This window comes from Lipotes vexillifer, unplaced genomic scaffold (genome assembly GCF_000442215.2).
Source record: "Lipotes vexillifer unplaced genomic scaffold, Lipotes_vexillifer_v1.1 scaffold104, whole genome shotgun sequence".
In the NCBI taxonomy this organism is placed as follows: Eukaryota; Metazoa; Chordata; class Mammalia; order Artiodactyla; family Lipotidae; genus Lipotes; species Lipotes vexillifer.
The window spans coordinates 2795173-2820735 of NW_006789458.1; the positions used below are offsets into that span (position 1 = coordinate 2795173).

The window sequence follows — 25563 nt, forward strand, 5'->3', positions numbered from 1 at the left end:
TCAGCAGCCCATGCATGGTGTTGTATTGAGTTTTGAGGTAAATGAAACTATTTAGAATATCTTGAATATAAACAGATCAAGAGATATTATCTTCTTTTTTTTCTGCACTCTTTTTAATGAGCCTATTACCATGTTGAGGGTAAATCTTGCCAAAGCTGTTGGCAGATTTGAATATATATTTTCAAAGTTTCTTAATGCTTTCTTTGGAAAAACAATTGAAATAGTTATATAGTAATAATTCGTATTTATTGATGACTACATGGCTGATATGCCAGGTACTGTATCAAGTACTTTCTTTACATTATATTATTTCAATTTTATGATAGCCACACAAGGCAGGTGTTGTTATGTCTATTTTCAGGTGATTAAATTAAGGTACACAGCAGTTAAGTAACCAAAGCAACTGGTCTAATGTCACAAAGCTGGGACTCAAACAAAGGACTATCTGACTCCACAAATCCATCTACCTGGCCTCAAATTATACTGCCTTTCTGCCTAGATTAGGAATAGCTTGTCAATATTGAACCAAACCATCTTCATTTGCCATGGACTGGGACTTGGATAGCAGCCTACATGACTTTGAGCTTTGAGCCTAGTTTATGACCTAGCAGTTCAAGAAGCAAGCAGATTATTTCTAAAAAACTAGAACCATTCAAAGAGTACTTCATTTCCATCTTCATTTTTCATCATTTTTCCTTCTTAAGGGGCTTTTCTTGAGAGTTCAAAAAATTATATTAAAATATGCTTTTTATTAGAAATTTTGGCATGTGTGGTCAATCAAAGATCTAGGAGATTTTTTTTAAAGTAGAAAATTTCTGAGCCATTTCTTTCCATGTCTCTTCTCATCCCTGTCCATTCCAATCCCTCCCCTCAGTTAAGAAATCAAAGGTTTTCAGTGATCTTCAGGGATGTAAATGTAATTTGATTTTTGAAATCTTGGTCAAATATCATTCGAGTTTTTTAAAAGCTATCTGTGAAAGAACAAAGCGTCAATTAGATTAGCACTTCTTTCCAAAGAATAACAATATTTTATATCATAAGTCAGTGATCTATAGTCTACATACTGTCTCCAATTTCTCCATAGGAAATTAGTACCACCCTCCTTCATTGCTCTGCAAGACTATTTTGAATGCAATCACATCTTGGGTGATTTTTTCCCTACCTACAGAATCAAGTTCAAGCTTATTAACATTGCACGCTTTACCTTTCAGACCCTTATTTAACTCTCTAGCTTCTTCTTTTTTTTGTTTTTTAATTTTTTTATTGAAGTATAGTTGATTTACAATGCTGTGCCAAACTCTGCTGTACACAAAGTGACTCAGTTATACACATACATTCTTTTTTTATATTCTTTTTCATTATGGTTTATCACAGGATATTGAATATAGTTCCCTATACTATACATTAGGACCTTGTTATTTATCTATTCTAAATGTAATAGTTTGCATCTACCAACCCCAGAGTCTCAGTCCATCCCTCTCCCTCCCTCCTCCCCCTTGGTAACCACAAGTCTGTTCTCTATGTCTGTGAGTCTGTTTCTGTTTTGTAGATAGGTTCACTTGTGCCATATTTTAGATTCCACATATAAGTGATATCATATGGTATTTGTCTTTCTCTTTCTGACTTACTTTACTTAGTATGATAGTCTCTAGTTGCATCCATGTTGCTTCAAATGGCATTATTTCATTCTTTTTTATGGCTGAGTAGTATTCCATTGTATATATGTACAACATCTTCTTTATCCATTCATCTGTCGATGGACATTTAGGTTGTTTCCATATTTTGGCTGTTGTGAACAGTTAGAGCTTCATCTTCTGACATTCATTGCCTTGTGCTTCAACCTTTAGTAATGCTGAATTGCCTACAGGTCTCTGGCAGGCACCATGCTGTTTCACGCCTCTGTGAGTTTTCTCATGATGTTCTCTCTTCTTGGCATGCCCTTCCCATCTAGCTTACTCTTTTTCACCCTTCAGATATCATACCAGTGTCAAAACTTCTCCAGAAAACTTTCCTTGAATCTCCAGTTGCTCTTAGTATCTCTATTCTGTTCTGGCATAGTCCCCCATGCACACCTCTGGCCTAGCACTTGCCTTGTTAAATTGAAATTATCTGCTTGGGTGTTCCTCTTCTTCATTAGCCTGTAAACTCCTTGAGGATAATATTGGTCTTGCTCATTTTTACCCCCCTCCCCAAGCTTTTAGCACAGTGCCTGAACATAGTAGGTATTACACAGATGTTTGCATTAAACTGAACTTCCCAAAGAATATGGAATAGAATCTCAGAATACTACTTTGGATGAATGCAGTTTACTACATTCTAACATATGACACTGCAGTATAGTTCTGTGTTTGGGGACATGTCCTCTCTTATTAATACTACTGTGTCCCTTGGCCCTTAGCAAGAGTTCAATAATTACTTGTTGAATAAATTAATATAAGTATTTTAGTTCTTGATTCACACATAAATCACCCAGTTCTTTGGGCTGCTTATTTCATTGAATGTTGAAAGAATGCCAAAGTTCACAAGCTGACCGTGGGTTCACCAAATTCAGTCTTCAGGCATGTCTTGTTTGTTTGAAAAACTGACTCAATATTTAACACTGTTTCAGTCGAAGAGCCAGATATCTGCCTCATCTTTTTAAAAATCAAAAGATTTTTTGGTAATGTGAGTTGGTATTCCCACATGGCAGCAACTGACTGAAACTGAGTAGTGACTACTTCCTTTGGTTGCTCTGTCATGGTCCCTACCATTACTTTCTGAGTCCTTGACGTTCAGGCTGCATGTCAGTTCTATTTATCACCATGCACTGTTTTTCTTATTGAAGAGAAATAATTTTCTGAAAAGGCAGAAGAGCATAGTGGTTTAGGACTTTGGAGCTAGAATGCCAGGATTCAGATCCTAGCTCTGCCACCTATTAGCTGCTTTCTACCTCTGTAGCTTTTAGCAGTTACTCTGTGTGACTCAGTTTCCCCATCTATAAAATGGAGATAACAGTGAAACTTCTCTCATAGGATTGTTGTAATGATTAAATGTGTTAATATATGTGGAAGACATAAAACGTTGTCTGGCACATAGTAAACATAAACATCATATGTATTATTATTATTATTAGTCATGCCTTTATGAAATGTGGAAAATGAAAAACAAACCAAGAGAGGTTTATGTGTTTCAAGAGTATATGTCTTCAAAGAAGTAAGAGATAAGTTCATTTGTTCAATATACTGATATCTAGCCCTCTTTGCTCATTTACATTATTGCCTGTACCTATAGGAATGTGACTTTGTAACACTTGTTTGGAATATGACCCTAATAGCTTGAAAATGTAAAATAATTCTTGATTTGTATTTAGAAGCATCTGCTCTTTTTCTTATTCCTTTCATCACAGATAATAATCAGTATTCCATTTGTAAAGTATGTATATTGATTTAAAGGTTGAATGCAAGTACTTTCACATTTTATTTTAGGGAAACATACAGAATTCTTGGATTACAACAGGTGAAGATTCTAGGGTGGATGAAGCTGCCGAGAGATCATTTTCCCGTGGCAATGCAGGTATTATCAAAGCTGCATCTGCTAGTGAGGCTGAAAAATGGAAACTAGATCTGGTGAGTATTTGGGTACTTTTCTCTTAGGCATCTACTTTTTTTGGTACTTTTTTATTGTGGTAAATATATATATAACAAAAAATTTGCTATGTTAACCATTTAAAAATTTAAGTGTATAATTTATTTACACTAAGTATATTCACAGTGTTGTGCAACATCAACACTATTCATTTCCAGAACTTTTTCATTATGCCAGACAAAAACCCTACCCATTAAACAATAACTCCCATTTGCTTCTCTCTGCAACCCTTGGTAACCTCTTCTACTTTCTGTCTTTGAGTTTGCCTTTTCTAGGTACTTCACGTAAGTGGAATCAAATAATATTTCTCCTTTCATCTGGCTTGTCTCATTTAGCATAGAGTTTTCAAGTTTCATCCATGTTGTAACATGTATCATAATTTTATTCCTTTTATTAAAAATTTTATTTATTTATTTTTGGCTGTGTTGGGTCTTCGTTTCTGCGTGAGGGCTTTCTCTAGTTGGAACGAGTGGGGGCCACTCTTCATCGCAGTGCGCGGGCCCCTCACTGTCGTGGCCTCTCTTGTTGCGGAGCACAAGCTCCAGATGCACAGGCTCAGTAGTTGTGGCTCACGGGCCCAGTCGCTCCGCGGCATGTGGGATCCTCCCAGACCAGGGCCCAAACCCATGTCCCCTGCATTGGCAGGCAGAGTCTCAACCACTGCGCCACCAGGGAAGCCCCCTCATTTCTTTTTAAGGGTGAATAATATTCCATTGTACATATATACCATACTTTGTTTATCCATTGATTTGTTAATGGAATTGGGGGGTTTTCAACCTATTGGCTATTGTGAATAAGGCTGCTATGAACATTGATGCACAAGTATCTGTTTGAGGCCCTACTTTCAAGGCATTTGGGTATATACTCAGAAATGGAATTGTTGGATCATTTGGTAATTCTTCATTCTTTTTTCTTTCTGTTTCTCAGACTCAATAATTTCAATTTTCCTATTTTCAGATTTACTGATTCTTTGTTTGGCTGCCCATATCTTCCCTAAAATCTCTTTAGTGAATTTTTTATTTTAGTTTTAGTTGTTTTCATCTCCAGAATTAGTTTGGTTTCCTTTTATAATTTGTTTTCCTGACTTCCTTTAGTTCTTTGTCCATGTTTTCTCTTAGCATTTTGAGCATATTTAAGACAGTTGTTTTAAAGTTTTGATCTAGTAAGTCTGATGTCTATAGTTTCATAAGCATGGTTCTGGTAAATTTATTCTGTTTCATTGCGTGAGCCATGTTTTCCTCTTTCTTTGTATGCCTGGTGATTTTTGTTTTTGTTGAAAATTGAGCATTGAAGTGTTATACTGTGGTCACTCTGGAAATAAGATACCCCATTTTTTTAAGGTTTGCTGTCTTTTTTATTGTTGAAGGCTGTAGTAGTCCTTTTGTTTTAAGAGTTTTCCAAACTATTTCTGTAGAAGCTATTCCTTGTCATGTGTGATCATTGAGGTCTCTGTTTCATTAGCTCATGGTCAGCTGATGTTTGACAGATTTCTTTGCCAGGAGCTGAAACAAACAACAACAAGAAAAACACCAAAAAGCCCCCCCAAAATAGAACAACCAACTCTCCAAGTCTTTTCAGTTTGGCTGTGCTGGTCTTCACCATTCAGCTAGGCTGGCTCTGAGCCTAGAGATCAGCCTGAGTGAAAGCTTCAGGTCTTCTTAGGACTTTTCTGAGCATGCATTTTCCCTGGGCATGTTTGTGGCTTTCTAAACTCCCCCTATACACAGATGCTTTTGAATGTCCTAATTTCCCAGTCTAAAATAATTCTATTTTAAGATCAAATGATACTTTTAAATCCTCTGATCTGGGTAAAAACAACACCAAAAATGGAATGTTCTAGGGAATATAGAGGGAATCACAGTTCTGCTGTCATTATCATCTACAGGTGTTGTTATAGTTTTCTAAAGGCTCTTTCTGGCCCAAATCTCCCTGCTCTTTCTCATTCCCTAATCCAAGCTTTATTCTACTATTTAGGAAAGAGTTCCTTTTTTTTAAAAAAAAATCTGAAAGACTAAATTATATGTTTTTTTCCAGCTGAATAAACTATAATATCTACTTAATACCCATAGGATTAAGACCAATCTCCCAAGCCATCTACAATTTGCTTCAAACTACATTTCCAGACTCACTTCTCACTCTTCTGTCACACTCACAGGTCTGGCTATAAGCATGCAGACCACTCATTGCTTGCTACTTCATAAACTTATTTCCCAATTCCATTTCTCTTTGAAGAATTGACTTTGGTTTATGCAATCATCCCTACCTAAAATGTTTCCTTCTTATCCTCTACATATTGAAATGTTTCCAGCCTGCCAAACTTAGTTCAATTGTCCCCTCCCATTCTACCTTCCCTGATTACATGCTTCCATTCCTCCTTTTCCCACATTAGAATTATTTTCCCTCTTATGTCTTCTCTTAGTGTTCTATTTATAACTATTATAGGTTCATTTTTTTTATCCTGTGTGTGTCAAAGGTCACATCTGTGTGCATTTGTGTGCTTTATGTTCCAAATCTTTCTCACTTTTTTCAAGGATTTCACTCTTACACTTACCTCCTCTTGTTCTTGTATCTTTTATCCCTCCTGACTTGGTTATTTTCAGCCAAATATGTGCTTTACTAGCTCCCATCTACAAAGCAAACAAACACAAAATATATTCTCTTCATCCTACATTTCCTTTGAACTATCACCCAGTTGCTCCCCTTCATACCAACGTCTTTCCAAACAGTTGTCTATACTCACGCCTCTGTTCTTCACCTCCCATTCTCTTTTCAACATACTTTATTTGAGCTTCTCCCCACCTATATTCCCCTAAAATGTTTCTTTTCAAGGTCATTAATAACCTCCACATATCAGTCCTCATCTTCCTGAACCTTGGAGCAGCATTCTGTAATATGTACATTAGTTGATCATACCATCCTTTGATTTTTCTAATGAAACAATTTTTTTTTTTTTTTTTTTTTTCCATTACGCGGGCCTCTCACTGTTGTGGCCTCTCCCATTGCGGAGCACAGGCTCTGGACACGCAGGCTCAGCGGCCATAGCTCACAGGCCCAGCCACTCCGTGGCACGTGGGATCTTCCCGGACTGGGGCACGAACCCGTGTCCCCTGCATCAGCAGGCGGACTCTCAACCACTGCACCACCAAGGAAGCCCTCTAATGAAACAATTTTACAGAAATTCAGAAAAGTATGCAAAACAAAAATGTACAGCTTAATGATATATCTTCAAATGAACAAGCATATAATTGTCACCTGTAAGATGTCTAACATTACCATGTCCCAGAAGCCCTGTTCATGCCCACTCCCAGTCACTGCCCCTTCATTCTCTTAAAGCTAATCACTATCTTGACTTTTGTGAAAATTGATCTCTAAGCATGATCCCCAAACACTCGAATTGATTTCTGCCTGGCTTTTAAAACATTACATAAATTGAATCACGTAGTACATATTCTTTTTTGTCTAGCCTTTTTTGTTCAACATTATATTTGATAGATTCATACATGTAGTTGCATGTGTTAGAAGTTTGTTTATTTTCATTGATGGGTCTACTGTATGACTATAACACAGTCTATGTATCCATTTTATTGTTGAAAGACATTTATATTTTTTCAGTTTGGGGCTATTGTGAATATTGCTGCTATGAACATTCTTTTATATGTCTATTGGTGTGCATTGTACACATTTACGTTGGGTATGTACCTTGATGTGGCACTGTTGGTTGTAGTGTATATATATGTTCGATTTGAGAGATAAGGGCAAACTTTTCCAAGGTGGTTTTTACCAGTTTACACTCTGTCAGCAGCATATGAGTGATACCATTGCTCTGTATCCTTGCCAACACTTGATATTCTGTTTTTCTAATGGGCTTGTAGTGCTATCTCATTGTGATTTTCATTTTCATTTCTCTGATTACTCATGTGATTGAATATCTTCTCATATATATTTATTGGCCATTTGATGTGCTGTTTTGTGAGATGCCTGTTCTAATATCCTACTTATTGTTTTGAATTATCTGGCAATGTTTTTTTGAAGTTCTTAATACATTATGGATACAAGCCCTTTGTTGGTTATATCTGTTAAAGCATATTTTCCTACTCTTATGGCTTGCCTTGGAACTCTCTTGAGAGTTTTCGTTTTCTCTTTCTTGATTAGAATTTCTTAATTTTAATGTGGTCCAATTTATCAGTGTTTTCCCTTTATTGTTGTAGTGCCTTTTGTGTCCTATATAAAAAGTGTTTCCCTACCCCCAAATCATAAAGATATTCTCCTATATTATCTTTCAGAAACTTTATAATCTTGCTTTTTACATTTAGAACTACAGTGTATGTGGAATTTATTTTTGTATCTGATGTGAAGTGTAGGGGGTTACTTCTTCCATAGGGTTATTTATATATCACAGCACCACTGTTGAAAAGACAATCATTCGCCTGCCACATTTGTTATAAATCAGGTGTGTGTATATGTGTGAGTCTGTTTCTGGGCTTTGTGTTTTATTTCCTTGGTGTCTGTGCTACTACTTCTTTGTGCGACTACTATCCTGTCTTGATTCTTATAACTCTGCATCTGGTAGACCAAGTCTTCCAACATTGTTCTTTGACCTGAAGAATGTCCTGACTGTTTCTTGCCTTTTGCATTTCCAAGTACATTTTAGAATTAATTTGTCAAGTTTCAAAAAGCCATTAAGTGGTTTTGATTGAGATTACATTTAAGGTATAGGGGAGGTTGGGGGGAGGAATTGATATCTTTACAGTAATATATTGTGAAATATTAAAATCATGTATCACTCTATTTAGGTCATCTTTAATTTTTGTCAATCTTTTATAATTTCTGAGTAAAGGTCTTACACATCTTTCTTTAGAATTAATTTCTAGACTAGTTATGATATTATCATAAACAACATATATATTTAAAATTTTTCATTTTATAACTCCTCAATGCTGGTATAGAGAAAAGCACATGGTTTTTTGTGTTTTGACTGATTCCTACTTTCTTTTGAAAGTAGTGTTAGCAGGGTATTTTTTACCTATCCTTTTACTTTTAACATAGTTGTATTTTCATATTTAATATGGGTTTCTTGTGGACAGCTTATAGTTGAGTTTTGCTTTTTTTATCCAATCTGACAATATCTTTCCTTTAAATGTGATTATTTATATACTTGGTTTTAAATCCACTATCTTGCTGTGTCCTTTTTTTCCCATCTACTGTTTCTTCACCTTTTTTTTCTGCCTTCTTTTGAATTAGTTGAACATTTTAATGGTTCTATTTACCTCCTTTTCTCAGTCTGGAAAAATCTTTAGCATCAGCTTTCACCTGGTTGCTCAATTCAGCAACCCAGGGTTATTTTTAATGTCTTTTTCTCCCCCACATCTATTCAATCATGAAATTCTGTCAACTTTACATGACATGATAGAAAGCCTAGAAGGGAACATAGGCAAATCATTCTCTGACATAAATTGTAGCAATATTTTCTTAGATCAGTCTCCCAAGGCAAAAGAAATGAAAGCAAAAATAAACAAGTGGACCCTAAAAGCTTTTGCACAGCAAAGGAAACCAGCAACAAAACCTGTAGAAAAGGAGAAAATATCTACAAGTGATGTGACCAACAAGGGGTTAATATCCAAAAATACAAAAATCTAATATAACTCAATATTTAAAAAACAACCCAATAAAAAAATGGGCAGAAGACCTAAATAGACATTTTCCCAAAGAAGACATACAGATAACTAACAGGCACATGAAAAGAGATTGTTAGAGAAATACAAATCAAAACCACCATGAGTTATCACCTCACACTGGTTATAATAGCCATCATCAAAAAGTCTACAAATAGGGGCTTCCCTGGTGGCGCAGTGGTTGAGAGTCCGCCTGCGGATGCAGGGGACACAGGTTTGTGCCCCAGTCTGGAAAGATCCCATATGCCGCGGAGCGGCTAGGCCTGTGAGCCATGGCCGCTGAGCCTGTGTGTCTGGAGCCTGTTCTCTGCAACAGGAGAGGCCACAACAGTGAGAGGCAAAAAGTCTACAAATAATAAATGCTGGAGAGGGTATGGAGAGAAGGGAACCCTCATACACTGTTGGAGGGAATGTAAACTGGTGTAGCCACTATGGGAAACAGGATGGAGGTTCCTTAGAAAACTCAAAATAGAGCTACCATATGATACAGCAATCCCACTCCTGGGTATTTATCTGAAAAAAATGAACCCTCATAATTCAGAAGACACATGCACCCCAATGTTCATAGCAGCACTATTTACAATAGCCAAGACATGGAAACAACTCAAGTGCCCATCAACAGACAATTGGCTTAAGAAGATATGTTTATATATATATACATATATAAAATGGAATATTACTCTGCCATAAAAAGAATGAAACATTGCATTTGCAGCAACATGGATGGGCCTAGAGAATATTATACTTAGTGAAGTAAGTCAGACAGACAAATACAAACACTATATGATATCATTTATATGTGAAATCTAAAAAATAATACAAATGAATCTATATACAAAACAGAAATAGACTCACAGACATAAAAAAACAAACATGGTTACTGAGGGAGGGAAGGAGAGACAAATTAGGAGTATGGGATTAACAGATGCAAACTCCTATGCATAAAATAAATAGGCAAGAAGGATTTACTGTATAACACAGGGAATTATATTCACTATGTCATAATAACCTATAATGGAATGTAATCTGAAAAAATGTATATAATTAAATCACTTGGCTGTGGACCTGAAACATATACAATATTGTAAATCAACTATACTTTAATTTAAAAATAAATAAAACAAAATAAAATTTAACACTAAGACTTCCCTGGTGGCGCAATGGTTAAGAATCTGCCCACCAATGCATGGGACATGGGTTCGAGCCCTGTTTGGGGAAGATTCCATATGCCGCAGAGCAGCTAAGCCCATTCACCACAATTACTGAACCTGCGCTCTAGAGCCTGTGAGCCATAACTACTGAGCCCATGTGCCTAGAGCCCATGCTCCGCAACAAGAGAAGCCACCGCAGTGAGAAGCCTGCGCACCTCAATGAAGAGGAGCCCCTGCTCACCATAGCTAGAGAAAGCCCGTGCGCAGAAACAAAGACCCAATGCAGCCAAAAATAAATAAATAAAATAAATAAATTTATAGAAAAATAAATAAATAAAATTTAACACTAAAGAGAAAAAAATTCTGTCAATTTTACTTTTATACTGCTTTGTACTAAATCTTTTCTATCTTTGTTGCTTGATTTCTCTTGTTCATGCATTTATCTCTCACCTATTGATGTTTATTTGCAATGTCTTCATTTGTGATGATCCCCTTTTTCCACCCTTCAGAGTAATTTAAGATTCAATACTGATAAAAAGATTTCAATGTCCATCTAATACATCAACTACATAGAGACTTTTATTTAGTTGTATAGACTAAATAAAAGTCTTCATATTTTTATTCTTCTCACTGACCACCTTACCTAATCAGCCCATCTCTATCTACTCTTCCACCTAGCATTCTACATTCTAGTGATACTGATTGGCCAAATATATAGCATGCCTTCTCCAGCTTCTGTGCCTTTTGCTCTATTGGAAATCATCCTTCAAGTCCTTGCATCTCCTCCAATGAAGGCTTCTGTACTTCTCTTCAGCTGAATTACATGTTCCTGCCTTTCTGATTTCATTTTACCTTCTGTATTTTCATTAGAGTAAATTATAAATAGTTGTAATTGTTCATCTGTCTTTGTGTTCCTTCTTAAATCTCCTGGAGGTTAGTGGTGTCTTCGTCTTAGAAACCCAATAAATATATGTTGAATTAACGAAAAACTGGATATCAGCAGAGGCTTGTAGGTTGTGTATCACTTTGGTCTGTCGTCCTGTGATTTATAGCATCCTTTTTATCATTCATCCGGCACATATTTTTTGGTATGTCAGCTATGCAGCAGTCACAATGGGAGATTCCAGGAAGATTTTATTCTTGTCCTCATGGACCTTACAGGTTATAATTGGTTTTGCCTAGAGTCACACTTTTTTAAAAATAAGAACTGATGTATGCAATTTTGAAAAAAAATTTTTGTTAGTAATCACCATTTTATGACTCAGTAGTTCTTTGCAGGCTTCCGCTCAATAAAAATAAGAATATTTGGGGTGGACTAGGGAAAGTGATTCCAGAGGGGACACAATGATTTTCCTCTTGGGTAAAAAGAAAAAATGAATTTAATATTAATAATTAAAATTTGCTTATAAAACACAAGGCATGGAGAAATATACTTTTTTTTTTCTTTTCTAAAGGAGAGACTAAAACTTACTTACGAGGAAAAGAGTAAAATCCTGGAATCTCAATTGATGCTTTTGAGGTAAAGTATTATCATCTATTTAAAGTTATTGGCAAAACCATAATGATCTTAAAAATATGTTTGAATGTTTGCTGAAATGCCAGTTTTAGTCAGTATAGGAATTACTTGATGATATTTTATATGCAATATATGAAATTTGCTAAGAATGGTAAAGGATAAGGGGATTTGTGAAGTCCTTTTTCAAATCCCATTTCAAAGAACTGTGAGCTAAATTATAAATTTTATCCCTTCATCAGTTGTAAAATATTTGTGTTTTCCCATAGAAAAAAGAATCAGAAGCTGCTCTTATGGAAATTATGTTTTTAAAATAAAATAGTATAAATAAAGCACTTTAATTTTCAAATTACAAGCAAGTATTTTTTTCCTCTGTAGGTAGTCTTCGTCTAATTTTTAAATTGCAACAATAATATAATAGTTTGAGTATTTGTATACATGGTGAATTTGAGTATATATGAATTTTCATGTACTTTTTGATATGTTTTCAAAAATCCCAATAAAACCTATATATTATAGATTAACCATTAGTGCTTTGTTATATATTATGAGTAGGAAAAGATAGGAGTTAATTTTTTTTAATTAAAGGTTAATTGAAATAGTGGTAATGAAATATTTTCAAGTGAAATAACCTTTAAAATATTTTTATAATTTTATTTTAATAAGTCCAATTTGAAATAAAATTTAACATCTTCCAGGCTGTACATTGTCTAGAGACATAACTAGAGTAATGCTAAGAACCAGAACTCATGGCTTTTGTTGCAAATGTTATTATTCATTTATTTTAATATACTCTTAGGCTTTTCATGCCTCATAAGATTGAGGATTTCTCTAGAGATCTTTACTAGAGCTTTCATGAAGAAACCTAAACTTTTAAAAGGTCATCTAATTTTTGGTTTCTTGATTTGCTATATGTTGATTCCTATTGTGTTTTGGTTCTTCAGTTTTTAAAGTGATATATTTCTAGGTCATTATATTTTCGGGAATGTAACTTATTTTGTCTCATTCACAATTCAACTATGCAATCTTTAACTACATTAAAACGTCACTTTGCAATGGACCAGACTTTGTTTCCTGCATTCTTCTGTTTCTTCATTTTCTTTTAGTATAATTTAAGATTATTTAAAGAAGCATTTTCTTAAAGAAAGAAATAAAATCACTACTCTTATAAACTCTGGTTTTATGTTACCTACTTGTTTTTAATTTTCTTTTTGCCATTTCATGTAACTGGATCTACTTGAGTGTTTTGAATTTGAACCTGACAGAAATAGTAATGGAGACTCTGCCTTTGGAATGTACTTCTAAAGTTCTTTTTAAGCCTTTGAAAGTCAGACTTTTTCTACATGATAAGTAGAAAGAAAACTTATTATGTTGTAGATATCATCTTGGGAATAGGACATAAACAGCTCCTTTTTTTCTGCTTCAGAGTGTCATTAGATTAGCTTTTTTTAACCCTTAGATTTCCTGTAGATCTTTTCCACATCTCCCAGGCTGTCTCAAAGCCCCCTAAATCCCAAAGTATGTGACAGCCAGGTGTCTTGATTATTGGCTTCTCCTTTGTGACAGTGAACAAATTAGGATGGCTATAAATCTCTGAATTTAATAGAAGCAGCAGAGAGTAGTCTGAGCCAGAGATAAAGTGCCTGCCTTCAGCAGTCTAAGAATTTAAGAACAACTTTTTCCTTTTTTAAGTTAGGAAGTTTTTAAAAAATACAACATGAAAGGGATGTGTATGCAAGGAAGCTCAGTTACCCAAGTTGACTTTACCAAAGCTTTTTTGGGGAGGGGGAGGAAAATACAACCCATATACTGGTCTTTTAATCCTTGACAAGTCAACTTGGAGAAAAACCTCATCCAAGAGCTATCCCATTAAAACAAACAAACAAAGAACACACACACACACAGTTCCTCAGCCCTTTCTTTAGCAAGTTGCATATTTCCAGCTAATAGCTGCTACTTATGAAATCTTATGTCTGGCAAGTTCTAACTTCTTTCTGTAGCCCACTCTCTTTTGAAGCAGTTCTTTGTAGATTAGATAATTTTTTTTAAAATTTAATTTTATTTATTTTTTTATACAGCAGGTTCTTATTAGCTATCTATTTTATACATATTAGTGTATATATGTCAATCTCAATCTCCCAATTCATCCCACCACCACCACTGCTCCCCCACCCACTGCTTTCCCCCCTTGGTGTCCATACGTTTGTTCTCTACATCTGTGTCTCTAACGATCATTTTCTTTTTGTTTTTACTGAAGAAAAATGAACAGTAATAAATTACTCATGCATAAAATCCATTTTCTTTATGTGATCTTTTAAGGTTGTCTTTACAAATTTTAAGGGGTGAACATTTGAAATAGGGTATTTCCCTCAATTCAAGGATATTGTGTTATGTTGCTCCACCCCTTTATTAAGAGAAACTATTTAGGATTTGTGTTTGGAGTTTTATTTTTTTGTGTGGAGATAGGATCCTGTGAAAAGAAAGCCAGTATCAGAGGCAGACTAGTCTGTTAAAATCTTAAAACAACTTGAAATTTAATATTTTCAAGGCTCATTTTATTCAAAGTGTCAATTAGGATAATCACACCTACATTTTAGGGTTGTGGTAAGAACTAATAAGGTTCTGTATGTAAAGCACCTAATAAGGTAAGCACCAGTAAATGATAGTAGTTATTACTATGATACATTTAGAAGTAGTATACTTTTACCTGGCCATTTGCTGGAACTTTTTTCCCTTCTTTTTAGGAAAGACCTAGTTGAATATCAGAAAAATTGTGAAGATCTTAAAGAGCGACTAAAGCATAAAGAGTCTCTTCTTGCTGCTAATATTTCTAACCGTGTTGGTGGCCTTTGTTTGAAATGTGCTCAGCATGAAGCTGTGCTTTCCCAAACGCATAATAATGTTCACATGCAGACCATTGAAAGACTGTCTAAGTAAGTATGTTTCTCTATGTGGAGTCTTTGGCAACATGGAAACTCATGTCTTTAAATGGGCACAGTAGTTTTTTATCCCCATGCTAAATTGCATGTTAAGCTTCAAATAAAATGCATTTTAAAAGGTCCCTTCATTGTAGCTTTCTTAAAGACAGAATATGTGGGTTCTGCCAACTGTGTATAGCTGTGTCATTTTGGACAAATAATTTTATCTTTCTTGGTTTCAGTCTCATCTGAAATGAGAGAATTGAAGTAGATAACCTTTATAATTCTGTTCATTTCTATAACTCTATAATTGCAAATCCAGCACTATTCATAACAAAACTGAGTTTGAGAGGAATTCTTTCGATTTTGCCTTATTTTGGATATCCATGCTGTAGTATAGGTAAAGTGAGTTTTTATCAAGTTTTTGTCATGTGACTGTTATGAAGAATATTATGAGTACATTGGAAGAAGGGCCCACTATATCCCATTATTAATATTTGAGGATCGACTAAGGACAAATTACAGATGAGCTTTTATGGAGTCAAAGTTTTCATCTAGGCTGAAATACTACAGTTTTCTGTGTACATCTTTTTTGTTTTGTTTTCAGTATTCCAGAGGAAGCCCTTTCCTATGAAAATTATATTCTGTAGAAGTTGAGAATTATTATTTAATATACTATCCAATGATGATTTATAGAGGGTGTTCTCTCTCACATGCCTTCTACTTTTCTCTCTGCTCAAGGTCACCTCTCTCTGTCTGTTTGGGTTCATTTAAATAGTTCAAACATCACTTCCTCTTAGAAATATTCTCTCACCAGCCTCACCCCATTTTGTCCTCAATTGATTTAGGGTCCTTCCTCCTGTAACTTTATAATATATTGTGTATACTTGCAGACAGCAACTGTGTTTTGTTTATTTCTGTATCCCTGGCTTCTAGCAGAGTACCTTGCCTACAGGCATTTTGGCATTTATTGCTTAACGTCAGAGATCCTCTAATTGGAACTGGTGTCGGGAGTCGAAAGACTTGGTCAGTAAAGTTGGTTTTGAACTTTGGACAAATGACTTTACTTCCCTAAGTTTGGAGTCTTCTTTTGTTTGGGGGAATAATACCTACCTCTTGGGATATTATAGATGCAGTTTAGCGTTGTGATTAGAGCACTAGCTTTTGAGTCAATCTGCCTGGGTCCATACTGTGGTTCTACTGATAACTTACTATGTAAACTCACAAAAATTACTTAATTTCTCATGCTTCAATTCCCTCATTTGAAAATGGAGATAAAAGTACCTAATAGTGTTATTTTTGAGGGGACATTGAAAGAATACCTATATAGTGCTTAAAACAGTTCCTGCCATATTGTAAATGCTCTATAAATATTAAAACCCTTCTGTACCTCACATACTTTAGAAGCAGTCAAAATGTCTGGTAGCCATGGTTTCTACATATGACTAACCTATTGTCTGTTATATAAAAACTGAATTTCTCTAGTGGTAGTTTTCATGATCTACAGTGGTAGTCCTGCTTTTTGTTAAATATTATATTAATTCTTAAATATATTATTAACATATATATTTAACATAATGACAATTTATTAAGTATGTTAAGTATATTTTCAGATACAAGTAACATGTAGTAAAAATTTCTTATATGCCAAGGACTGTGCCAGGAAATTTAAAAACATAATCTCTTTTAATCTTAGTAAAGCATTGGTGAGGTAAATACATTACCCTCATTTTACAACTAAAGAAACTGAGGCTCAGAGAAGTTAAAAATTTGCTTGTTTATATTTGAAAAAAAGAATGGAATCATACTTCACAAAAGTAAATTCAAGATGGTTTAAAGACCTAGATATGATTCTAGACTACAAAAGTATTAGAAGAAAATATAGAAAAATATCTTTATGGCCTTGGGCTAATTAAAGTTCTGAGCATGACGAGGGAAGTGAGAGTCATAAAGGAAAAACAAAAAACTTCATTAAAACAAAACATCCTTATGATACAATATTACAAACTAAAAAGATGGGAAAATATTTACATTTTATATAACAAAAATTTTGGTACAATGTATAAATAATTTCCTTTGAAAGAAACAGAAAAGAAAAACTGCCCAGTTGCAAAGTGGATATAGATTAGGAACTGGTAAGCAATAAAAGAGGAAGATAATACACGAGGCAGTACTCATTCTTTTTTTTTTTTTAATTGAAGTGTAATTGACCCACAATACTATGTTAGTTCTGGGTGTACAACATAGTGATTTGATAATTCTATACATTTGCAAAATGATCACCACAATAAGTCTAGTAATGTCTGTCACCATGCAAAATTATTACAATATTATTAACTATATTCCCCATGCTGTACATTTCATCCTTTTGACTTATTTATTTTGTAACTAGAAGGTTGTAGTGCTTAATCTCACCTGTTTTACTTATCCTTCCAAACCCCTCCTCTCTGGCAACCACCTGTTTGTTCTCTGTATCTATAAGTCTGTTTCTATTCTGTTATGTTTGTTCTTTTGTTTTGTTTTGTTTTTCAGGTTCCACACATAAGTGAAATCATATGGTATTTGTCTTTCTCTGTGTGACTTATTTTAGTTAGCATAATGTCCTCTAAGTCCATCCATATTGTTGCAGGTGGCAAGATTTTATTCCTTTGTATGGCTGAGTAATATTTCATTGTTTATGTATGTGTATATACACACATATATCACATACTCTTTAATCCATTCATCTGTTGATGGACATGTAGGTTGCTTCTATATCATGGCTATTGGAAATAAGGCTGCAATGAACATAGGGGTGCATACATCCTTTTGAATTTCTGTTTTTGTTTTCCTCTGAAAAATACCCAGAAGTGAAATTGCTGGATCCTATGGTAGTTCTACTTTTAATTTTTTGAGGAACTTCCATACTGTTTTACCTAATGGCTTACTAATTTACATTTCCAACAACAGTGCTCTAGAGTTGCCTTTTCTCCACATCTTTGCCAGCACTTGTTATTTGTTGTCATTTTGATGATAACCATTCTGACAGGTATGAAGTGCTATCTAATTGTGCATTTTCCTAATGATTAGTGTTGCTGAGCATCTTATCATGTGGCCATTGGCCATCTATTTGAGTTCTTTGGAAAAATGTCTATTCAGGTCCTCTGCCCAGTTTTTAATCAGGCTATTTTTTTATGTTGAGTTGAATGAGTTCTTTGGATATTTACCCCTTATCAGATATGTTGTTTGGATATTAACCCCTTATCAGGTACATAGTTTGCCAATACCTTCTCCCATTCAGTAGGCTGCCTTTTCATTTTGTTGATAGTTTCCTTCACTGTGTAAAAGCATTTTAGTTTGATGTAGTTACACTTGTTTATTTTTGTTTTGTTTCCCTTGTGAGGAGATATATCAAAAAAATATTGCTAAGACCAATGTCAAAGAGCATACTGGCTATGTTTTCTTCTAGGAGTTTTATAGTTGCAGGTCTTACTTTAATTCTTTAATCCATTTTCAGTTTATATGTGTTTATGGTGTGAAAAAGTAGTCCAGTTTGACTCTTTTGCATGTAGCTGTCAAGGTTTACTAACACCATTCATTGAAGAGGCTGTCTTTTCCCCATTGTATGTTCTTGCCTACTTTGTCATAGATTAATTGACCACGTAAGCATGGGTTTATTTCTGGGCTCTCTATTCTGTTCCATTGGTCTATGTGTCCATTTTTGTGCCAGCACCATATTGTTTTGATTACTGTAGCTTTGTAGTATAGTTTGAAATCAGGGAGTGTGATACCTTCATCTCTGTTCTTCTTTCTCAGCATTGTTTTGGCTATTCAGGGTCTTTTGTTTCCAAACATATTTTAGAATTATTTTCTCTGGTTCTGTGAAAAATGCTATTGGTATCTTGATAGAGATTGCATTGAATCTGTAGATTACCTTGGGTACTATGGACATTTTAACAATATTAATTCTTTCAATCCATGAACAGGGTATATCTTTGCATTTGTTCTGCTATCTTCAGTTTCTTTCATTAGTGTTTTATAGCTGTCCAATTATAGGTCTTTTACTTCCTTAGTTAGATTTATTTCTAGGTATTTTATTCTTTTTAATGCGATGGGAAATTGGATTGTTTTATTAAATGCTCTTTCTGATAGTTTATTGTTAATGTATAGAAATTCAGCAGATTTCTGTATATTAATTTTGTATCCTAGAACTTTACTGGATTCATTGATGACTATTATTTTTTTGATGGCATCTTGGGGATTTTTTACATATAGTATCATGTCATCTGCAAACAATGACAGTTTTACTTCTTCCTTTCCAATTTGGATTCCTTTTATTTCTTGTCTGATTGCTGTGGCTAGGACTTCCAATACTATGTTGAATAAAAGTGGTGAGAGTCAAAATTAAATAAGTTGACTGTGTAGAATAAGTGGAGCTGCAAGTATCATCTCACACGGGTCAGAATGGCCATCTTCAAAAAATCTACAAACAATAAATGCTGGAAAGGGTGTGGATGAAAGGGAACCTTCATACACTGCTGGTGGGAATGTAAATTGATACAGCCACTATGGAGAACAGTATGGAGGTTCCTTAAAAAACTACAAATAGAACTACCATGTGACCCAGCAATCCCACTACTGGGCATATACACTGAGAAAACCATAATTCAAAGAGTCATGTACCACAATGTTCATTGCAGCTCTGTTTACAATAGCCAGGACTCGGAAGCAATGTAAGTGTCCATTGACAGATGAATGGATAAAGAAGATGTGGCACATATATACAATAGAATATTACTCAGCCATAAAAAGAAATGAAATTGAGTTATTTGTAGTGAGGTGGATGGACCTAGAGTCTGTCATACAGCGTGAGGTAAGTCAGAAAGAGAAAAACAAATACCATATGCTAACACATATATATGGAATCTAAGGAAAAATAAAAAGGTCATGAAGAACCTAGGGGCAAGATGGGAATAAAGACACAGACCTACTAGAGAATGGACTTGAGGATATGGGGAGGGGGAAGGGTAAGCTGTGACAAAGTGAGAGAGTGGCATGGACATAAATATACTACTGAACGTAAAATAGATAGCTAGTGGGAAGCAGCCGCATAGCACAGGGAGATCAGCTCAGTGCTTTGTGACCACCTAGAGGGGTGGGATAGGGAGGGTGGGAGAGAGACGCAAGAAGGAGGAGATATGGGGACATATGTATATATATAACTGATTCACTTTGTTATACAGCAGAAACTAACAACATTGTAAAGCAATTATACTCCAATAAAAATGTTAAAAAACAAAACAAAACCAACGCAGCCAAAATAAATAAATAAATAAATTTATTTTAAAAAAAAGAAGAAGAAGTAAGGGTGCCTGTTAAGCAACGATTGGCTGGGGCTTGAAATGATTGCTTAGTTACAAGGAGGGACCTTGAGACCATCAGGTTGCAGGTGGCAGCTGCCAGCAGATACTGTTTTGAGAATAGCTGGTGGTGTCCTTGATTCTGAGACTGTGATAGGGAAGAACAAATCTGACTTCATATAAAATCTGTTTCTTTTACTTTAACCTTTGTATTCTATGGCTTTTGCTTCAAGTTAAGAATGTTGCCTATAGCCTGAAATATACATGATAGCCCATTCTCAAGGCTCTGACCTTTAAGAGTATAACACTTTTCCATTCATATAGAGATAAAAAGTTGCAGAACAGAGAGTAACATTTGTTTTTTTGGAGGTTTACAGGAACATTGTGACCTAACCTTCATGGACAAAGGATTCCTGCACTAAGAAGTTTGCAACAACCAACCTCACCCCTCCCTCAGCTTGCCCTTAAAAATATTTTGCTGAAACCGTTCAGGGAGTTAGGGTTTTTGGGGGGATCAGTCCCCCATTTTCCTTGCACAGCCCTGCAATAAACCTTTCTCTGCTCCCCCCCCCCCAAAATGTGGTGAGAGTGGGAATCCTTGTCTTACTCCTGATCTTAGAGGAAATGCTTTCTGCTTTTCACTGTTGATTGTGATGTTAGCTGTGGGCTTATCATATATGGCCCTTATTATGTTGATGTATGTTCCCTCTAAACGTATTTTCTGGAGAGGTTTTATTATAAATGAATGTTGAATTTTGTCAGAAAGCTTTTTCTGCATCTACTGAGATGATCATATGGTTTTTATTCTTCAGTTTGTTAATGTGGTGTATCACACTGATTGATTTGCAGATATTAAAAAATCCTTTGATTCCTAGGATAAATCCCATTTCATCATGGTGTATGATTCTTTTACTGTATTGTTGGATTTGGTTTGCTAGTATTTTGCTGAGGATATTTAATTTCCATCTAGGTTCTTCAGTCTGGTTTTGGTGTCAGGGTGATGCTGGCCTCATAAAATGGGTTTGGAAGAGTTCCTTCCTCTGCAGTTTTTTTGGAATAGTTTGAGAAGGATAGGTATTAACTCTTCTCTGAACATTTGGTAGAATTCACCTGTGAAGCCACCTGGTCCTAGACTTTGATTTGTTGGGAGATTTTTTAAATTACTAATTCAATTTCATTATGAGTAATTGGTCTACTCATATGTTCTATTTCTTTCTGGTTCAGTATTGGGAGATTGTACATTTCTGGGAATTTGTCCATTTCTTCTGGGTTGTTCATTTTATTGGCATAATATTGTTCATAATAATCTCTTATGATCCTTTGAGTTTCTGTGGTGTTGGTTGTAACTTCTCATTCATCTTTTCTATTGTTGTTTTAGTCTCTATTTCGTTTATTTCCACTCTGATCTTCATGATTTCTATCCTTCAGCTAACTTTGGGTTTTGTTTGTTCTTCTTTTTCTACTACCTTTAGGTATAAGGTTAGGTTATTTATTTGAGATTTTTCTTGTTTCCTGAAGTAGGCTTGTATCTCTATAAACTTCCCTCTTAGAACTGCTTTTGCTGCATCTCATAGATTTTGGATCATTGTGTTTTCATTTTCATTTATCTACAGGTATTTTTTATTTCTTCTTTGATATCTTCAGTGGCCCATTGGTTGTTTTTAGCATATTGTTTATACTCCATGTATTTGTGTTTTTTGTAGTTTTTTTTTTCTCATAGGTGATTTCAAGGTCAGAAAAGATGCTTGATATGATTTCAATTTTTTATTAATTTACTGAGGCTTGTTTCATGTCCTAGCATGTGATCTGTCCTGGAGAATGGAGACAATGTATAATCTGATGGTTTTGGATGAAATGTTCCACATATATCTATTAAGTTATTTGGTCTAATGTATCATATAAGGACAGTGTTCCCTTATTGATTTTTCTGTTTGGATGATCTGTCCATTGATTTAAGTGGGATATTAAGGTCCACTTCTATTATTGTGTCAGTAGCTCCCTTTATGGTTGTTAATATTTGCTTTATGTATTTAGGTGCTCCTATGTTGGGTGCATATATATTTATACTTGTTATATTATCTTCTTGGATCAATCCCTTGATCATTATGTAATGTCCTTCTTTGTTTCTTGTTACACTCTTTGTTTTAAAGTCTATTTTGTCTGATAAAAGTGTTGCTGCCCCCAGCTTTGTTTTGATTTTCATTTGCATGGATTATCTTTTCCATCCTCTCACTTTCAATCTGTGTGTGTCTTTAGATCTGAAGTGAGTTTCTTGTAGGCAACATATATACAGGTGTTGTTTCTGTATCCATTAAGCCACTCTGTGTCTTTAGATTGGAGGCTTTAGTCCATTTACATTTAAAATAATTAGTGATAAGTATGTATTCATTGTCATTTTGTTAATTGTTTGGAGGTTATTCTTGAACTTCTTTTCTGTCCCTTCTTCTTTTGCTATTTTCCTTTTTCATTTTATGACTGTTTTTAGTTTCTTATTTGTATTTCTTTCTCTTGTGTGTGTGTATGTGTGTCTACTACTCTGTCCTCCAGTTTGCTGATTTTTCCTATGTATTATCTAACCTACTATTGATTCCTTCTAGTGTATTTTTAAATTTCGGTTATATATTCTTCAGCTCTGATTCCTTTTGTATTTTCTAAGTTTTTGTTAAACATCTTCCTGTGTTCATCCACTTTCCTCCCAAATTCATTGTGCATGTTTATGATCATTACCTTGAACTCTCCATTAGAGACTGCTTATCTCCACTTCACCTAGTTCTTCTTTGCAAGTTTTATCTTATTTTAAAAGGTATTCATTCTGTTATTATTCAAGGAAATACATTTTAAAATGCCAACTATCAAATTGGTGAACATTTAAAAAAGGTCTCAAGAACAATGAGGCTATGAATAAGTGTGTATTTTCATACCCTGCTGGTGGAACTATAAATTGACACTACTTTGAAGGGTAATTTAGCACTATTCATTAATATTTAAATTATGTATTACACATTTCAAAATCTACCATAGAGAATGTATGTATGTGCATAATGGGGCATTTGTAGGAACTCTTTTTGCAGCATTATTTGTGATGGTGTCGTGATATTGTGATTTAATAAGAAATATGTATTTTGGTCTTCATCTCCTATTCCTTGCATAGAGCTCCTAAAACTCTTGTATTTTTCTAAGTGGTAAAAGTAATAGGTACATATTTTGTACTAATATTTGGGTTTTGTCCCCTGCTTCTGAAATAGGTTGTTATTCTTAAGAAGCCCATTTCAACCACTCCTGAGTTTAAGTAGATGACTTTTGGAAACCCACTAAGGATGGGAGTGCTGGTTGCCACAGAAACCATCCATATGATTAGAAGATTGGAATTTTCAGTCTCTACTCCCCAACCTTTAGGAAGGGGAAGGGCTGGAGATGGAGTCCAGTCACCAATGGCAATGATTTAGTCAAGCATGCCTATGGAACTTCTATAAAAACCCTAAACAATGGAGTTTAGGGAGCTTCTGGATTGGTCAAAACATTGAGGTGGTAGAGGGTGGCACTCCCAGACAGGGAATGGAAGGTCCACACCCCTTCCCACATACCTTGCCCTAGGCATCTCTTCTGTTTATCTGTTCATGAATTGGGTCTTTTATAATAAAGGGGAAATAGTAAGGAAAACACTTTCCTGAGTTCTGTGAACTGTTCTAGCAAAGTATTTAATCCTAGAAGGGGTCATGGGAACCCATGATTTCTGGCCAGTTGGTCAGAGATACAAGATACCTGGGACTTGCAATTGGCACCTAAAGTGGAGGGCAGTTTTGTGGGACTGAGCCTTAACTTGTGGGGTTGCACCAACTCCGTGCAGTTAGTGTCAGAATTGAGTTAGTGTCCACTGAGAATTAAGAGAAGTGCTGTATGTGGAAAACCTACACATGTGGTATCAAAAGTGTTGTGAATACAGAAACTGGGTGTAGAAGAAAACAAGAGGTTTTTCTTTTAGATGTGAACAACCTAAATATCCTTCAAAGAAGAATAAGTAAACTACAGTTGAGATAACTATGAAATTTTATGCACAGCCAATAAAAAAAGATTGAAGTAGATCTATGTGTACTAATGTGGGACTAAGCTCCAAAATATGTTGTTGAAGGAAAAAAATAAAACAAGATGAGAAAGACATACCTGGTATGAAACTGTATTCTCTCAGAGGTCCATTTACAACCTTACTATATATTTTCTCCAGGTTCATACATATGCGTAGAAAAAGGTATGAAAGAATAAACACACAATATTTAACAGTGATTACCACTGGAGAAGTAGAAGAAGGCATTGAAATTGAAAGTATGGGTTAAATAGGTCTCTAACCATATTGGTAATTAATTTATTATAAGGAGAAAGTAATGAAAAATTAATTTTAAAATGGAAAAAGCATATTCAAAGTCATGCAGATAAAGAGGATAGTCTAAGATAAACTAAGTAGTCTGACAGAACCAATCAACAAGTAAAAAACTTTTTTCCCCCTATTATACTGCATTTCATATTATCCTTTTCGGTCATGAGAAAAATATTTTGAAAGGAAGCTACAGTGTTTACATTGATTCCAAGTCTGGCAGTCATTTCGAAATTAGATTCTTGCTCAGCTATATATTTCTTTGTCTCTATCCTAAATTTCAGCTCTTAGCCTCTTAAAGTAAATGTTAACCTTCTCATTTCGGTTTTCTGCTTTGTCAGCATGTCATTGGCTCATGTTCTACCTTAATAACAGTATACCATGGAAGGTTTCTGCTTTTATTATAAATGAAAATCTTTGTCTATATGACCTAAGCTGGTGTTCAGTTTCTTTCAGTTTAGTAATGCAGAATGCTGAATACTGAGTGTATGCTGACTTTGAAGAGTGACCAAAACTTTTTACGTTTGGATTTCTAGTTTGAAGCATAATTAGAAGCCTGAACCCTCAAAGAACTGTATCATAGTATTTCCTGCATGACTCTAATATGGATTTTTACAAAGTTAGATCCCAAATATGATAAATCAAAAGAGTTTCCTGGTCTCTATTCAAAATGTAGCATTGTAACACTAGTTTTAAGCTACGTTGTTGATTTTTTAGCATATAATTTATTGACTGTGACACAACATTGGGCAGCTGAAAGGGAGAGGATCAGGCACAACTTGGAGACCAGACGACCCATATGTTTGTGGTGTTTTGTTAGGGCACTTGGGACTTTTTGGAGAGAATACTTAACGACTGCTGAGTACACTGGATATAATTTAAAAGTTGGTTTGAAGTCCTTATAGTATTTTTTAATTTCTGCCTTCCACTCAGACCTCATTATGTCATGAAGTAGGTAAGAGCAACAATAACCGCTC

At 34.9% G+C, this 25563-nt stretch overlaps 1 protein-coding gene across 1 annotated transcript in view; it reads left to right on the forward strand.

The window, feature by feature from the left end:
* The window catches only part of SDCCAG8 (SHH signaling and ciliogenesis regulator SDCCAG8), a 265480-nt gene that overhangs the window by 36014 nt on the left and 203903 nt on the right, over positions 1 to 25563 (forward strand). The window contains 3 exon segments of the mRNA XM_007462638.1: positions 3465 to 3605; positions 11902 to 11966; positions 14705 to 14893. Of these exon segments, the coding sequence (XP_007462700.1) occupies positions 3465 to 3605; positions 11902 to 11966; positions 14705 to 14893 (395 nt within the window).